Source organism: Pocillopora verrucosa, chromosome 9 (assembly GCF_036669915.1).
Source record: "Pocillopora verrucosa isolate sample1 chromosome 9, ASM3666991v2, whole genome shotgun sequence".
Classification (NCBI taxonomy): domain Eukaryota; kingdom Metazoa; phylum Cnidaria; class Anthozoa; order Scleractinia; family Pocilloporidae; genus Pocillopora; species Pocillopora verrucosa.
Genome location: NC_089320.1, coordinates 6,046,550 through 6,065,115, shown reverse-complemented (window position 1 = coordinate 6,065,115; position 18,566 = coordinate 6,046,550). Strand labels below are relative to the sequence as shown.

The window sequence follows — 18,566 nt, the reverse complement described above, 5'->3', positions numbered from 1 at the left end:
TAAAACTCATGTGAAGCATTATTTAAAGTTTTTGTGATTTTAATTCTATTGGCGAACCTATGAAAATATCATTAGCCGCAGACACATGCATCAAATATGGTCGCCAGCCACTGAAAAACCAATTACCCTTATTGCCGTTCCTCCTGCTTGAGAAAAAGGACTGAAAAGGGGAAATGGTTTACTATTACTACTTTAGTTTTTTTTAACCAAAAGGCTGAATTGTTTTTGGATGAAGTATATAGACGATATTTTAATGATTCTTATTGCCTACTGAACCCAGTTAGTCAGTTATACTCTTGGAAAATTGAGCTATTATTGTCATATTGTAATGTGGACTGATTATTATTAAAATTTTATCACACAATATAAAAAAATTTTTGAGTATATTGATGTGTCTTCCATCTATAAGATGTTTAAGTATATTTTTGTATTTTATTGCAAACTTCATTAACAGAAATGTAACAACACAATTATTTCATTTAACGGACATGAACGTAATCAATAGAAACAAGAACAATGAATAGGCGAAAGACCATCATATGTTTAGCATGGCTCACTTTTAAAAATATATGCTATCGGCAGTATTCATGATAAGTAGCGTAACGTTACCAAGACTGCAAAGGGACTATAAAACCGAAAGTATCCAATGTTGATAGAATGAAAAGAGTATCAGAAGGTATGCCTTACTCATTTCGGTTCTGGACAGGTCTCAGGAGTACAAAGTCAAAATGTCGAGCGCACCACGTGCTTACGTAACCGGAGCTATTGGTAAGCTGCTCAGTGGAAAGTTCCTTGCTGGGTTGGCAAGTCTCATCCAGGTGGTCCTGGACCAATTCTTGGGAAATGCAGCAGGACAAGAGTCTGAGAAGATTGATTTTCACATTATCTGTGCTAATAACAGCCTCCTCCGAACCGACTAGATGTTATACAAGTAGGAGTTTGCGTCTACTGGGCTCAAAAGTAACTAACAGAACGCCTTCTGTTACCACATGCAAGTTGGTATCCTGAGACTTCGAGAAAGTGAACCAACAGATCCTGTAGTACGCACTTACGAGGGCCATAGGCGTAGCTAATCTTTCCAGAACTGCTGAACATCTTCAAAGGCTGACTAAGTTTGCGAAGGAGCTCTACAGCGCAATTCATCAGTTGAAGAATGCTGCTTGGGGAGACGGAGATGGGTCAGGAGAAAGCAGCGGTAGGACTTCTAGAAAACCCAAACCTTCAAGACTAGGCGGAGAAGGAAACGAAGGAGGTGAGGAAGGTGGAGAACGAGAGGAAAAGGAGGAGGGGAAGGCTTTTAATTTAAAGGAAAGAACAAAGACGGAAGTTGCAAGCCTCCTAGTTTTCTCCATGTTTCCGGTCTTGGTAGAAATTACCCAAGGAGCTGATGATCAGGGTAAAGAAGAGTTCAGAAGAACAGAGGAATATGGAGCTATCGTTGTGGAACAAACAGAATCAGAAATCGAATCACCCTAATTGAAGAGAAAAACTTCTTAGGGAAGCTGTTGTAGCGTAGTTTGGACATACTTTGGAAGTTCTTTTTGAGTTTATTGTTACGCATGGTATTGATTATCAATAGAATTGGAACTATGGAAACAGCATTTACCTGGGAACAAGTTCGACTCCTAAAGCAACATCACACTTTTAGTTTATATCAAACCAAGAGATTATAATAGTCTCTTGTTGAAACATTGAACTCTGTCTTGCGTGGCTTGTCCGAGTGTCCAGGCAAATAACTAGTCTACCCCGATAGTGATAGTTCCTTACCTCATTTAAGCTTAAATAAAGTTGTAACTGATATGGTAAAAAGAAACGTCAACCATTGTGAAGGTTAATCAAGCGCGAGGCTGTCCTCCTGATCGATTTTGTTGTTACCCATGCAGAAATTAAACGTATCTCCGATTTCATCTACCCCCATTCTTATAAGAATCTTAATTACTTTCATCAAAGACTTCTTAATTGTAACTCATCCAACTATAATCAAACAATCAAGCACCGGAAGCCACAAAAACAGAGGACGTCTGGTTTTCGCCGCACCTCGGAAATTTGCTCTGAAACGCAAATCCATTGTGCACTAAATGCAGCGGAATTTCAACGCATCGCCTAAAATCGAAAAAGTACTCAGACCTGCCTAACTTGGCCTCGGATTTGAAGGAAACAAAATCGAATCCTGGGGCGCTCTAAAATGAAAACTTTGGGACTGTGTTTAACATGACTATGAAAGCAAACAAATTGCTAGGAGTGTTTCCAAGCTGACGTTTCGAGCGTTAGTCCTTCGTCTTTCGCTCTAACGGATGGCTAACGCTCGATACGTCAGCTTAGAAACTGTTGACAGTGGCCAATTTACATCATTTACTCAGTTGATCAAACCAAATTATCTTGTTATAGTCTTCCACCGACGCAGCACCACGGTTTCTTCGGAAACTTGCCCCTTTTATTCAAATGGCTAAGAAATTTGATTCGTGTTGATTGCAGTAGATTTAGCATGAAACGCAGGCATTTTATGGAGGTATTATCACGAAAGCCTCCATTATGTTGAAAATACTTCAGTTGTACTCATGTTGAAAGATCGGTTGTAAACTACGCGTTCTTAAATCCTATTTTTAAGGAAGCGTGTTAAAAAGCGCAATATTAATGAAGTTCCGGTGACATAAGTGACGTATATCCGACTACACCCCGAAATGTTTTTGTGAGCCAGTGCTCTAAGATCGGGCAAATTGATAAAACCGGAAACCTTTTCTCGCTCACGAGACAAAAATCTAAAGCCTTATTTAAAATTAAGAAGTTTAAAAGGGTGACTAAATAAAGGAGTGTCGCTTTTGCATAGTGATCTTATATTTTTCGCGACTTCCGGTCGTGGGCGTAAAGTAAATATAAGGGTCTGGATCGACGTTAGTCCGCTGTACACAGGAAATGTGCACTTGCCTTTCGAGGAAAATCAACAATTTTATTTGAGATTCTACGTATCGCTGTGAAACCACAGATTTCTTCGGAGGGTATGTTTTGTTAGACAGCTGAATTAAATCAGAGAATTTAATGGAAACTGGTTGCCGTGTTGTCCGAGGACCTGACTGGAAGTGGGCAAATCAAGATGGCTGCGAAGGACATGTTGGCACTGTAGTTGTTGTTGGCAAAACCGGCAGTGTATCTTCCCCGGATAAAACTGTTGTCGTTCAGTGGGATGGTGGAACGAGGACGAATTACAGATGTGGTTATCAAGGGGCATTCGATCTCTGTTTGTTTGACAATGGTCCAGTCGGTATGTATGTTCTTTTGAAGTTGTATAATAAGTTGTACACTCACACCCGGGCGAATTTGGTGTTAATTTTGTCATTAATTTGATGTGAACCTTACATCGATCTAAACAAGCGCAATTTGCTCATAAGGTGATACGGCATTTGAAAAATCGCGTTTGGACACGGTGCTTCACACAAGCTATGTATTATAAGTGCTGTTACGACTAAAATACACGAACGAAAGCGAAAAACTGGTGAATTCGGCTGCTCACGTAAATAGCGATACGTAATTATTCATGCTTCTACGAATGTTTTTCATTGTTATTTTCCTTTGTGAGAGGATAATTACGCAGAAATGCAATTTGAGATTACTATTTGGAGACGATTTTGCTTTCTGTGAATTTTGGGCGGCATTCGTGGAAAATTTCGTAGAAGCTTGTAGTTCTGAGAATCAAGTCAACGTCATGCATGCATGATTCCACTTGGAAATAGAACTGGAATTTATTATGTTGATTTTTTTTTTACCAGGTGAGAAAGCTAAGGATTTCTTGTAGGAAATCAATAAAATTTTGCACCATCACTTTCCATTTTAATGTATTAAAGTTATATGATAAGCTAAACATGAACTGGAATGAACTAATTTTTTTTAATCAAATGAGAAAGCTACTGTAAGGGAATTTTGTAAATCATCACTTAAATTTTGCATCATAAGTTTTCTCTGCAAGTTGTTAACTTTTATATGAGGAGCTAGATTATAGATGTGTTTTGATTGGTATTTACTTATGATCTATCTGAGGAGAAACACATGGATGACATCACCATTAATAAAATTTTCTCTAATATCATATAAATTAGATAGATGCCATGTTTCCTTGGATCTTAGAAGACATCAATATGTGGAAAGAAATTTAGTGGCAATTTTTTTGGTTCTGACCAGATCTTCAGCTCATCTGTGATCTATTACTGAACAGATGCAAGGCAGCAAGGAGTCTATCTGTAAAATGTTATAGGTGATCCACAACTGAAAAACTGTACATCTGAGACAGAGTTACCTGTAAATCTCCTTTCATGTTTGGTCCATAGGAAAGCAACCACATAGTCTCTACTACAGGGGTCTTTAAGCTGGGGTTGTTTTCCAATCTTTCGTTAAAGTGATTTAACAAAATAATGTTTATTGATGACTTGCATTTGTTATTCCAACAGGTGTAATACACAATAATGTTTCTTGTAATGAATGCAAGAAGCAATCCATTGAAGGAATGCGCTGGGAATGTGCTGACTGTCTGAACTACAATTTGTGTACTTTATGCTATATGAGTGATAAGCATTCACTGGAGCATGGATTTAACAGAATAGAAGCTCGTGGAAAACCAGGGTGAGTTTTTATCAGTTGTTAACCCTTGAACTCCCAGAAGTGATCAACATGAAACTTCTCCCAATAATATCCTTACATTATCCAGTAAACAGCTAATGAGAATATTCCGACTTATCAGGTAGAAGTTGTTGTCTTGATCTAACACAAAATTCTCGTAACTAATTTACAAGGATATGTGTAGCAGTTAGAAGGGTGAATTACCAATCAGATCTTGGGAGCTAAAGGGTTTAGTCATGATTGGTCTTAACATATTCAAATCTGAATCAATAAAAAGGGCAATTTAAGTTTGGAATCAGGCTCAGTAATTCTCGAATTTCAACTCTTAAATGGTTTTTGCTCAAGCGCATGTCAGTGGTGGTAAGCATTATAAACAGTGACTTGATTTTCATTTAGTTGATATTAAGCTTGGCACTGGTTTGAGTTCAGGTGTTTACGTTTCACCCTTTCATTCACAAGGTCTGCCATGCAATTGTTGTAATGTTAGTTTGGAGAATTTGGTATTGGATCACCTAATAATCCCCTAATTGATACTTTTCTTTTTCTTGATCACTTGCCAGCTTGATGTTGTATTGATATTGTAAAGGGAATTTTTGTCTTGGTCCTTCATGGAAGTTGATTATTATTTTCATTGTCTTTGACATTGCCATCAACATTGTCATCTTGATCGTCATTGCCATCATCGTGGTCATCATCGTTATCATTTTCATTATGTTTGTCATAAGCATTATCATCATTGTCATTATCACTATAATCATTAATATTATTATTATCTATTCTATTCTCTGTGACAAAGAAGACAAATTGAAATGTGTCACGACTAATTTTAGGTTATCTAATGTGTTTTAATTCCTTTTTTTTTTTTTTGTAGGGTTTATGTTGGCCGAAGACTTGGAAAATGCAAGGTTGAGGCCAAGGGTATATTTTGTGGTGCACAGGTTACAAGAGGACCTGACTGGGACTGGGGTAATCAGGATGGAGGGGAGGGGAGTGTTGGTCAAGTTTTAGATGTGAGAGGTTGGGAGACAGAGAGTTTTCAAAGTGTAGCATGTGTGATGTGGAAACCTATGAGTACAAATGTGTACCGTGTGGGACATAAAGGGAAGGTGTGTAGTTTATATACCTACAGAGTTTTCCATATTTCATCACTGAACTACCTGGGTCTGTAAAAGTAGCAAGGCTAGAAACTTTTTCTTCAAGTCACTTGTTCCTTGGGACAAGTGCAGTGTTTATTTTACTTGTTGGGACCAAAAGTGCATTTGTTTGAAAAATCTGACATCTTACAACAACTAGATTGTAAGAAGCCTGATTTGCTTAGAAATTAATGGGCTGCAATATTGTGTCATTTTCATGTAGTGTTTGATAAACAAAATTGCATTATTTTATTTTACTTTCTGTGAGCGGTACATCTCGTGGGTAGCAAAGTTATCAAACCTAGTAAAAGTAGCTGATACTTTACTTGTCTAAAGTCAGGTAAATGAGGGTCTATCGCCCTTATTGCCCTTTATTGACATTTGAATGGCCTAAGTTTCCTGCCCTTAGTTGGGAAAGTTGATAATAATGCTGTGTCAACATGGCAGAGCCAAGAGAGGAACAAAACGCCATACCACTGTCACAATGTTAATTGGAGAATTTGGTATTTGATCAACTAATAATCCTGTTATTTATATTTTTGTCTTATCTCAACACTTTTCAGCTTGGTCACACATCTGTATTAGTCACACATTAGAGTTAGGTGTTAACATCTCTGTAGCTTAGCTGCTGGGGCACCTGACCTCATCTTTCCTTTACAGAAATTTACGGTTTGACTTGACAGAGAGGTGCAGTGACATCAGAGCTTGAATCTTTTTAAACTGTTTTTTCCAGGTGGATTTGACTTGCATCAGTGAGGGTTCTGGAGGATTTTACTACAAGAATCATTTGCCAAAACTAGGACAGAAGCCTGAATCCCTGATTATTCCTTCAACAAGTAGTGCAGCCTCATCAGCTGGTTCAGTTGATAACTCTGTAAATTTTGAGGTTGGTGAACGGGTTAGAGTGCTGTTGGATGTTACTACACTGAAGGATATTCAGGAGGGACATGGTGGATGGAATGACAAAATGGAAGAGGTACATTAACATCTTAACATTTGACTGTTTGAAATACTCACTGACTGAATGGTAGATTGACTGATTGATTGACAGACTAGCAGACTGACTGACTGTCTCATTGACTGGCCAAAAGACTGACTTAGTGATGACAGACTGAGTGACCAAAAGACTGACAAAGGTCAACTAACTCACTGATAGACAAACGGACTAACAGGCAGACTAAATGTCTGACTGACTGACTCATCGACTCACTGATGGACAGACTGACTCACCAAAAGACTGACTTAGAGACTGAATTATTCATTGACAGATAAGTGGACCAACAGGCACTACAGATGTAGCATCACAGTTTCTTCAGAAGCTTATCCCATTTTAAATTGAACAAATGTCTTACCAGGTAACAGACAAATTGACCAACAGACTTACTGGCTAACCAACCTACTGGTAAATTGACACACTGTCTGACTGACAGCCTGACCAACTGACTTATGGGTAGACAGACAGACTGGCTGACTTAATTTCTGATTCCCTGATTGCCCTGCTGAAAGATACATCTCAGTGATAAACTGTCAAACACAACTTATTACAAAATTATCTTAATTCAGGTGATTGGGCTTGTGGGTACAGTTCATAGAATCACTGAGAGAGGAGATGTCAGAGTACAGTATCCTGGGTTTGCAAACAGGTGGACATTTCATCCAGCCTCACTCACAAAGGTACTGTTTGGTTTTATAGTGAATTATTTTTATTGGCGATTGATCCTTTTCATACACCAGCACATCAAAGGATTTTGCCCAATGATAAAAGAACGTTCCAGTGACGAATAGTTAACAGAGAAGTGTAGCCAGAGTATCTGTGAAATTTTGAAGACTGGCCAAAAATATTACTTAGAATATACAGCACCAGCATAATGGGTAACTTCAAAATTTTGAAGACTAGCAAAAACATTACTAAGAGTATACAGTACCAGCAAAATGGGTCACTTCAACTGCATATTTTGTCATCTATCGACAGGTGGAGGAGTTTCGTATCAATGATAAAGTAAGCATCATAAAAGATCAAGCATTGCTCAAGAAACTTCAGGTTGGGCACGGAGAATGGACAGATAGCATGGCTGTGGTAAGGAAATGGATATCTGAGAAATAATTGTTTATTCGTAAAGCGCAAATTTTTACGCTCGGATCAAAATTGTCTGGAACTCACTTTTTATAGCTTACTTTTCGATTGAGTGTCGTAAAGTGGAAACCAAAATAATTAATCACTCAATCAATCAATCAATCAATCTTAACCAATCAGAAGAAAGGAAAATTTTCTTAGTAAGAGCCAATGAGAAGTCAAAGCAAAAAGAAACAAACTGTCTAAGGCGCGGGAAAACGCGGGTGACCAAATTTCAGTTTTGCATCTCATTGGTTGAGAAAGTGGCACGAGTTTTTTTGGACCAATCACAGAGCGAAGGAAAGCAAAAACAATGCAACCCCGGATTACTTTTGATTCTTAATTAGAAACTGCTCTATTTGTTCCAGTGGTAATTATCTTTGTATTCCTCAAAAGGCTTTAGGCAAAGTGGGTAAAGTACTAAAGATTTATTCCGATGGCGACATCCGCGTGGCTGTTGCTGATCATGCTTGGACGTTTAACTCAGCTGTACTTGTGAAGGAGGAATCTGCAGCTACGTCAACTGGTTATGACCCACAGTCCACCTCGCAGAGGGGACAGGTGGAGTTGCAAGGAATCTTACAACCGTCGTCATCCTCGTCATCTTCTTCTGCCTCACAACAGAATCATCATGACAATTTGACAGCAGAGGAACGAAGACAATCTCAGCAGTTGCAGACGGAGATAGGTAGGAAACTTAACCCTTTACACTCAAACATCAGTATCCATATTTTCCTTACCCTCCTTTATACGTTTTCATTGGAACTAACAAGGAGAATTCCTTTAACAATCAAAGCTTCTTAGGTCGGTGGTCATTTTCTTTATTCTCTTGGTTTTAATGAATGATTTAGCAGTATTATTGTGAGGAGAAATTAGAGGCTGATTACTCTTAGGGTTAAGAATTGCCTGCCACTGTCCATTGCAGAACATGTGTGTTATCACAACTTTCTGAACTTGATACAAAAATGTGTTTTCTCTAAAATATTGAAAAACACTTTCTTTAACTGTAAGGTATTAGTTTTTTTCCTACAAGCCTGTTAAAGTACACATTCTGTTTATGTATCGAAGCAAGACACACTATTTTATGATGATGATGGGAAAAGCATTTTGGTAAAACCTTTTTGTTACATTTGTTGTCAGATTTTTAAATTTGAGACTCCAAAATGTAAATGACGAACCATCGATCCGAATTGATTTTTCTAATCGTCTTTAAACATGCTGTCAAAAATATAAATCTGTTGTTCTAAACAGTACCACTCACATGTCAGTTGACGGTCCTTTGAAACTCAATCCACGATCCACGATTCTCGATTCACACATACATACATACACATACATACATACACTTTACTGGATCTCCCTTAACAGGGCTTTTCGGACAGAACTCAATCTACAGTATCTGCAATCATAATTACAATCATGATAAAAAAAGCCAATGATGTTTATTCATTAAATATACTGTAAAATATTCTCGATCCTCGATTCTTAAGGCTCAAGTGGAGTTCGAGAAAGTCGAGAAATTTCCGATTCGAGTTTGGAGACTTTTGTCTTCAATTGAACATGTAGGTGGTGATAGAGGCTTCTCTAAATTAATTAATCTTTTTGTGTTTGTTTGTTTTTATGAAGACCAATCGCTGAGGTCCTTGTTAGATCACCTCCGTATCAACAGTTCAACGGACATTGGATCCATGATCATAAGCGAAGCAGGACAAGGGAATGTTGAACAACTAAAGGACTTGTTCCGTGCTCATCCAGATAAGGTGTCATACTGTATTATTCTGACTTATGTTTCAAAGGCACTAGAAAGTCGCTTGTCGTACAATGCATAATTATCTTCAACAGAACAAGTTTCAATTGAGTGTCGAAAATATTCCGGGATTGCTTTGGTTTTACTTTATTCTGTGATTGGTTTAGAAAACGTGCGCCATCCTCTCAACCAATCAGATGCCAAACTAAACACAATCGCGACTGCGTCACTCGTGTTTTCCCGCGCTTCAAGCAGTTGGCTTGTTTTCACCCTGAGTTCTTATTGGCCAATAACCATGTAAACTTTTGTCCTGATTGGTCACATGGATTACGTTGGTTTTACGACACTCAATTGAAAACTTCACTATGAACGAAACTATTGGTTTGATAAGGTGGGAAGACGTGAAAATGAGAGAACAAAGGAACGGGGGTGATGAGAGATGAAGATCACTTACTCGCATCAAAAGTGAGGAACTTGAATATTTTACCTGAAATTTTTTTAAGATTCTCATATCTTGACGCAAGTCCTCTGAAGCGGTTAGGGTTGGGGCTAGGGTTAGGAATATCGGGGGCTCTCTTGGTTTGAAGCAGTGTTACCTAGTGCTTTCCTTAAAGGTTCCATTATTTTGTTTTAACTGACTTAATACTGTGTTTGCAGGTGGATGTGGTGCGATCAGACAAGACAGCACTACAGATAGCCAGTCATCAGGGACTCACAGCTGTTGTTGAACTTCTGAATCAGTTTGGCGCAGATATTAACTTACAAGTTAGTGATTCTGATTAAGATTAATCAATAAATAGACGTCAGAACTTTTTGGCGATGCTGGAACAAAGAATAAACTTAGTCTCTTAAAGAATTTGATCCCTAACCTGATCCCTGTCAGTTTAGTTGTTATGTACCCAACTGATAAAGAATGTTTTCAATGTTATCTATGTTTAAAGGATCTTAAAGTAGGGTCGGTCTATTAAATTTAATAGCAATATAATCTATTCCATTTAAAGTAACACACTTACCTTGTGCTAGGCAATAATTTTTGGCATAAATTTAGATACACAAACTTGCGTACGAAGCGTCTGAATTTGAGTACGAATCGACTGAATATGAAACGTCCAGGTATACCACCGCTTCTTGCATGTAATGATACAGTTAGGAAATGATAATTTATAAATTCGATCGTCGAGTAAAGGAAGATTGATTGACACAGGTACGTATCCAAAAAGGAAGCTTAGGGTTCAGAAGAAACCTAGAACAATTTTTGTGCAAATTATCCCAGGATGTCCAGAGTAATTAGGCTGAACAAACACGTAGTCCATCTAGTTTTAACGTATTGATTTGATTCCTTTTCCAGGATTCTGAAGGTGACACAGCTTTGCATTATGCTGCATTTGGGTGAGTGACAGATACAGGGGTTACTGAGCAATTTTAGTCTTAGTCAATACGTCACTAATTTGCTTAGCAGTCCTCGTTTTTGTATCTATTTGCTCTTGCATGGAGCGAGAAACTGTGTCTTGTTTAAACCCAGAACTTTAAAGAATAAATATCACTTTATTTATGTAGTGCTATTTCTATCGCTATCCAACAGCGCTTTACAATGACTAAATAAACATATAATGCTTGAAAATCCCAACTGGCAGGAGTCAGACCAGTTGGCTATTTACACAGCGCAGCCAAGGAGTTGAACTCGGGGCGACCGGGAACAAATCCAACGCATGGCGGGGTGGAGGACTTGAACCCGGGACCACCAGATTACAAGTCCAGCACCCTAACTACTTAGCCAAGCCGCCTCCAGTATATAGACCTTATAAGACCATCATAGGTGCCAGCACTAAAGAGTGATCCAGACCCTCTCGTAATGATTCATAACAATTAACTACAATTTATTCCAATAGTAATCAGCCCACAACAGCTGCCACTCTGTTAAAAGGAGGCGCAGATGGAAACCGGCTCAACAAAAACAAATGTTCCCCGTTGCATGTTGCAGTAAACAAGGGCTTCACGGACGTTGTGAAAACGTTTCTTAGCTGTTCATGTAACGTCAATGCTCAAGTATGTTACTTATTCGTACCTTGTCGTTGATGTAAAGAGTTATTTTATAAGATAAAAATAAAAATGTAGCCTGAACGGACTGGGAGGACCATCAGTGACGTCGCTAACCCTTGTTAAAATCCGTTCATTCGTAGGACTCTTATGGTGACACTGTTCTTCATGACGCTATTGCTAAAGACTTTGCAGACATTGTCGAACTCCTCATAAACTTTCGTGGTATCGACTTGTCGATCAAGAACAAACGAGGATTCAATTGTTTGCACCATGCTGCCCTGAAAGGAAATGCAAGGTCAGTATTTAACGTGAACTATAAAGGGAAATTTCAAGTAGGGGAAAGTGGAAAGAAATAAACTTTTAAACAAAGTAGCTGCAAGTAATTAGCGCGCTTTACTCTTAGCACTCATCAAAATCATCATTTTGTGCAGCCCAAATTAGTCAACCTAGCCAATCAGAGTAAGATCTGAATTACAGGGCGCCAATAAGAGTTCCAAAGAAACATACAAACGATCGCAAGCGCGGGAAAGTACGCGGGCAAACGGCTGAGAGGATGACGTTCTTTTTCTGCACCAATCACGGGACGCATTGAAGAACAGCGAGACAAACTAAAGGGGATCACTTTCCAAACTCAATTTAAAATTGCTCTGGTTTATATAATCATAATGTTTAGCAACACGAAGAAGTTCAGTAACCCATAGGTTGCTGCAAACTAGCAGATAATGCTTCTCAAAAACCAGAGTTCTCGGGGATGGAAGGGTTTCAATGACCTTTGTGACCTTGTCTCTTTCACATTCTTCAGAGCGGCGTCGCTAATTGTTCAGAAGTCACCAGAACTAATGAACTCCGCCAAAGAGGATGGCTTTTCGGCGCTTCATCTGGCCTCACTTAACGGACATTACAATGTTGTTGAATGTCTAGTTCAGGTAAATGTGTGTTTGACTTCCAGCCAATATTTTTGGCTAGTATGATAGTAGCTCAGAATGTTTCAGAAGTATCTTTGCCTTATGGGTGGCTCCGCGACTCCGCGACTCCGCAAGAACAAAGATAGTGCAAGTGGCCTAGAGACTTTGTAGTTCTGGACGGCTTTTTAAGAGAAAAAAGAACTACATAGGGTCGTCATTGAGACAATTAAATGGCAAAAAACAGACAAACAAACAAATAAATAATGATTTTCTGATATGTATTATGCAATTGCTTGGTGTAATCTTTTAGCCATGCGATAAATCCAAGCTTTTTGATAACAATCGAGTGTTCTTGTCAGTTATAGTCTGTGGTGTTGAAATAATAAACCAAATAAAACATTTTTGCTTGTAGATATCGAATTTCTCTTCTCGTGTTCAACTCTACATCTCACTCGTTAGCTGCCCCCTCTGGTGAGATATTAAGTTGAACGCTCGAAGAGAAACTCCATACTCACGCGCGCCCGTGTATTATTCTCAAAATATTTACGAATCTTGAAGTGCAACTAAAGCAGGCTAACATTTTTCCACCTCTTTAGGCTCGCTCTCTTTCTGAAGTCGATATCCGCAATGGTCGTCAACAGACCCCTCTCCTCCTAGCAGTCGATAAAAGACACGTGACCATAGCTAAACTGCTTTTGGAAAACGGAGCTAATGTCAACGCGCAAGATGATGTCGGTGATTCTCCACTTCATGTAGTAGTCATGTATCATTCCCTAAAGTTTGGGGGGAATAATGCTGCAAAGAAAGAGGTAAGACTTGGACATGTAGATCATATCAATCAGCTTTTGTCTGTGTCTGTCTTTTACTGGTTGCTTGACTGCTTGCCTGTCTGTCCTCTTTTGTCTTTGACTGTTTGCGTCTCTGCGGTTTATTTCTGTCAACTTACCTTTCTTCCTCATGCTCTTTGCCTGACTGCCTGCTTGTCTTTCCCCTTCTGTCTTTGTATTTGTGCCTCTCTGCGGTCTATTTCTGTCTACTTACCTGTCTTCCTCATTCTCTCTGCCTGACTGTCTGCTTGTCTGTATCTTTCTCTCTGCCTGACCGTTGCCTCTATGTCTCCTTATGGCTGCCCGTCTGTCGCCGTATAGTCCATTTATGTTTCTCTAGGGCAGTGTCAAATAGTCAATACTGTGGATGTGTCCCATAAGTTCTCTTATAGTCAGTCTGTTGACCAGACCTACTCTGGGATCATCTGTCTCTTTGTCCCTCTGTTAGTCAAACAACAACCGTCTCACTCTCTAATTATCTTTGAGAGTCGCATTTAGATGTGCTTTTGTAGGCCTATCTGTCTGGTTATGTGTCTTTCTCTGTTTGTCTGTCAACTATCTGGATGTCGTCTGTTAGACATTTGTCTATATTCAATACCTTAGCCTAGTTCAAATGTATAAGATTATATTTGGTTACTGTGATATCAATTGCCATCATTACTTTGATATTATTGGAATAACTCGAACTAGAAGTAAGCATGAGTATAAAATAATGCCTAAAGTTGCTCGTACAAATTATTTTAAATATTCTTTTTTTAATAGATATATTAACGATTGGAACTGTTTGCCTTCTGAAGTAATGTCATCCCCTAGCCTTCAGTCTTTTAAAGTTTCACTAATTAAGTACCTCCGCTAATAATTACCCCAAATGCCGGTTTTTTTTTTTGGTTATAGTTTTTTTTTTGTTTTTTGTTTTTTTTGTTTTTTGTTTTGGAGGGTATGTCTTAGCATGGGAATTTAGTTTCCCCCTACTACCGTCCTGTCAACCATTTTTGTACTTTTGTTCGATGTATGGTTACGAACTGTGATTAAAGATTAAAGATAAAGATTAAAGATATTTAGTATTTAGTGGTAACTTGAGTTCAAAGTCCGTCGTCTAACTTCCAAAAGTTGACGTGCTTAGTTTGTGTGCTGACCTTGCCTTGGACCGACACGAAAGCTGTTGTTTTTGCTTACGCTCTCAAAGATTAATTTGGTTGATCGGAAGCATTAAGTACATTGTTGTTAATTTGTGAGATTATTGTAATAGTGTTTGGGTTCGAGATTCGAGAGTCCCTTGTGCCTTTCGTAAGTGCGTGTTGCGGTCTGCCGCCAGCTCCTCCGACATTGCGACCCAACGATATGTTTCATCTTAACAAGTTTCTCATGCATGTTGTTATCTTTACAGCTTCCTCCAAGCGAACCTACATTTGCCATAACCAAATTACTAATGGAGCACGATGCAGACTTGACACTTTTAAACAAACACGGGAAAACTCCAGTACAGCTGTGCAGAGATCCACGGCTCCGAGAGATCCTGTTACCTAATAGCGTAGCAGAGGACGAGTGAGTAGAAATAACATCCGACAGTCTTTTACCGACCAAATTTGTCACGTTTTCCTTGCGCATTAATCCCTTCCACTCTTAGTCATGTTTATTCCTTCGTTGCCGTCCGTATTTTTATCTTCAACCAACCTAACGTTTGCAAACTCCTCCAAGCTTCCTCATATACATGTAGTTTTAAACGCCGTAAAATAATTTTCAAAATATTGCGTCGTACTCCTTCAAGCTCAGCTACCGAATAAGGAATGATATCGAATTTGTTTGTCTCGTGCGAGTGTCGAGATGTAACAGAGGAATGATCGAAGTTATGAGTACGGCTGTGAGGGAGACCTCGTGGCTCAAAGAAGTTTTCGTTTGATTGTGCGTATGGGGGTGTTTTTTTTTTTGCAGTGCGACGCCGAAGAAATCTCAGACATCAAATGGCGCCTCTCCGCATGCATCGTCGAGCTCGACTTCTGGAGTTTCCATGGAAACAGGCCGCAAATGTCGTGTGTGTGATTTACCTGCTAACGCAACCTTTTCCCCGTGTGGTCACTTGGTCGCTTGCATGGATTGTGCGCCAATGCTAAAGAAGTGTTTTCTTTGTAAGGTAAAGTACAAAGAGCATAGGCATATTTCGTGGATTATGAAATTTCAATTTTTTCCTAACAGTAATGGTCAGAATTTCTTTGCCCCGTAGTAATAATTAATTTCCTCCCTCTATGCTTTGCAGGCTGTGGTTGAGTCGTTTGCCGAAGTACACCAGGGAGGGGACAGTGTGGAATGCGTAGTGTGTTCAGATGAGCCACCCTCTGTCAAGTTTGAACCGTGTGGGCACATGATAGTTTGTGAAGGTACAAATATTTTTTTGACTGCGTTTGAAATTTTTATCACTGATACAAGACTTCAATCCGTGAGTGAATGACAGAAAAGTTCTCTGGTTATACATAAGCCTTAAGGTGACTCCAACCCCCCACCCATTCTCTCCGCCATCCCATTCATGTAAGATCAGAAATTGAAAGTCAATTGAAAATTAAAATCTCTTGGGAAACCCTTGGGAGGGGCATGTTTTTACTGATCACTTTATCTCTTAAGTTTTTATTTCATCATATCTTCCCGTCACTAGGATGTGCCACACGTATGAAGAAGTGCCTTAAATGCAAGAGGGTTATTGAAAAGAAAATATCCAGTGGTGAGTAAATGAGATCTTACATTTTGCTGCAGTAGATCGTAATAAATAAATAAAAAAACATTTAACTTTGTTCCCTTGGGGAATGGAGTCAAGGATTTTGGAGATGTAATGTCGGAACCTTTTTCAGACTGTTTGATAATCGAGAGGCTTTCATTTGTCCAAATTTTTAGGCGCTTGAATGTCAAAGACTGCGTGAAATATTCAAAAGCATTCGAAGGCTAAAATGTGAAATTTCAAGCGAATTTGGAAGTCTATGGAAAAACAAACAGTCGTGGACATATGCATTCCATTGAGAATACAACAACGTCAGTGAGTGTAAGGCAGGCCGTGTAAATACTCAAGACAAAGAATTTTTCCGGCGATTTTTAAAATTTTCTCCTTTTTTTTTCGTCCGTAGGGAAAAACGCACCTGCCAAACCAGCAGAATTAAGCGAAAACGATGAAAAATACTTGGAAACACTCCATTCTTTGCTGTCGCTTCAAGCTCATGTACGAGAGATTGAAGATGCCAACATGTGCGCCATTTGTCTTGAAAAACCTCGCAATATGGCGTTCCTGTGTGGCCACGGCACATGCGTAGAGTGCGCTACGACACTAGAGGTGTGTCCCATGTGCAGGAAACCCATCACTAAGAAGATAACTCTGTTTAACTGATCAGAGTGCACAGGCAACCCATCACGATGAGAATGACGCTGTTAATAAGAACGAAATGTTATGGTGAAATGAATTTCTGAGATCACATGTTACAAACGGTAACTTGCGTTTGGGCAAATCTTGCATCTAGACATTACCTATGTTTTGTCTAAAGCTTAAATTTGTTTGTCAAAAACGCTTTCTTTTGTTCAAGATAACTTCGAAAGGTCCATATATTTGAGCAGGATTTCGATTGCTTTGTCGGTTGAATTCCTCTTAGTTTGAATAGATAAATATTTTTCAGAGGATTGCTTACGTAGATTAAGACAACATAATTGACATAAACTTCAAGGTGCGTTAGTTTTGGAAAGAAAAAAAAAAGACACTTAAAAGTACGATAAAAAATAGAGGGGTTGCAAATACAGTTCAAAAGACTGTTCGGAAGAATGTTCCGAAGGCTGTTCGGAAGACTCTTCCGAAGACTGTTCTTTTCCACCTGAATATAGTTCTTGCGAATTCGTTGTTCATAATCTTTACCAAGAAATAATACATGGGACTTTAGACACCTTGGTAGCGAAAATAGTAATGAAAGACGGTCTAGAAACTTTCCAAAAAACGTACGGGTTTGCTAGTATAATGCTTACAACTGATTGTGGTTTAGAAACCGCGAAGGGCTTATAATTCCTTGTAATTAACTGGAACTAAGAAATATTCTACATCAAAGTTCTCAGATGTTTTAGATTTCGCTAAAAGAATATATAAATCCCAGCCCAGACCCTTGGATGGAGTGTTCCTTGCTGGTTCAACCAGATTGTTACGTTACGTCACCGATTGAGACCAACCAGGCTTACCAGATTTCGCATGGGCAGGGCAGCTCGAGGGAAATACAAGGGACTGGTGAAAAGATCCAGTTTAAAGGGTTTCAAGGTCTTTCAGTTATTAACCAATTGAGGAGCTAATTTCAGAAATAGATCTTAGGTTTAGAAGTGTGTTAGAAAAAATTCGATTTAGTTTAGCCCCGTTGACAAGTTGTTTAATAATATTTATCCGACTCTAATATCTCATTTGCCACTGATTTTAGCTGGGCTTTTGATGTGGCAATTGAACGATTTTGCCTTTTGACCAGTACACACAGTAGTGTGACGCGTTCCAAATCGTCTCTTGTCTCTGAAGAACGCGAATCCTTAAGTCAAGGAATGAATTTTGTCCTATTTTAATTTATCGCGAAATGAATTCCTGTTTGAACATAATTTATTATCGAGGCTAAATGCTAAGTTGGTGCTCTTCACTTACCTCAATAGAGCTTGAGATTGGTATGTGAGCCTTTGATGTTTTTAGATATATATATATTGCTCTTTAGTTTTCATTAAAATGATTCTCAACGCACAATTATGCAAACACATGTTGTGGTTCTGTTTAAGTGTGTATTAATGTAATTGTTTGTGTTATTAACCATTCTTTGGTTATCCTCCTCACGTGTAGCCTTTTCTAGCCGTTCAGTTAGTATATCGAAGCGAAAAAGTAGGCGGCGTAATAATAGCGGCGGAGCGAAAAAAACTATGAGGCTTGGGCCGGGTCGCGTTGAGGAAGGAAGTCCGACCCAAACCTCCTACAATTACCCGACACGACCCGACCCAGACCTCTCATGCCTTCTCCATCCGTCGGTAACTATTGCACTTTGTTTTACCAACTAGTCTCCTGGAACAGCCAACTTCACGGGTAGTATTGTACCTAGACTTTTCACGGCTAAGCTGTCACATTTCAGTTACAGTCACACGGTAGGATTTGGGTACGAGATTACCTCTCGGGTCATTGTTGGATCACTAAATGCGTACGTTACTACAGAT

General features: G+C 39.0%; 1 protein-coding gene across 1 annotated transcript; it reads left to right on the top strand.

Moving 5' to 3' along the window:
• The first annotated feature begins 2,935 nt into the window (after positions 1-2,935).
• On the top strand, positions 2,936-18,098 carry LOC131775629 (E3 ubiquitin-protein ligase MIB2). The gene is made up of 19 exons (XM_059091739.2): positions 2,936-3,259; positions 4,440-4,611; positions 5,480-5,714; positions 6,475-6,717; positions 7,305-7,415; positions 7,714-7,818; positions 8,251-8,542; positions 9,481-9,614; positions 10,259-10,366; positions 10,950-10,990; positions 11,491-11,647; positions 11,782-11,936; positions 12,444-12,567; positions 13,143-13,355; positions 14,761-14,918; positions 15,306-15,504; positions 15,628-15,748; positions 16,021-16,086; positions 16,484-18,098. The coding sequence occupies exons 1-19, from the start codon at positions 3,037-3,039 to the stop codon at positions 16,738-16,740; spliced, it is 3,114 nt and encodes a 1,037-aa protein (XP_058947722.2). The 5' UTR covers positions 2,936-3,036; the 3' UTR covers positions 16,741-18,098.
• Positions 18,099-18,566: the final 468 nt, after the last annotated feature.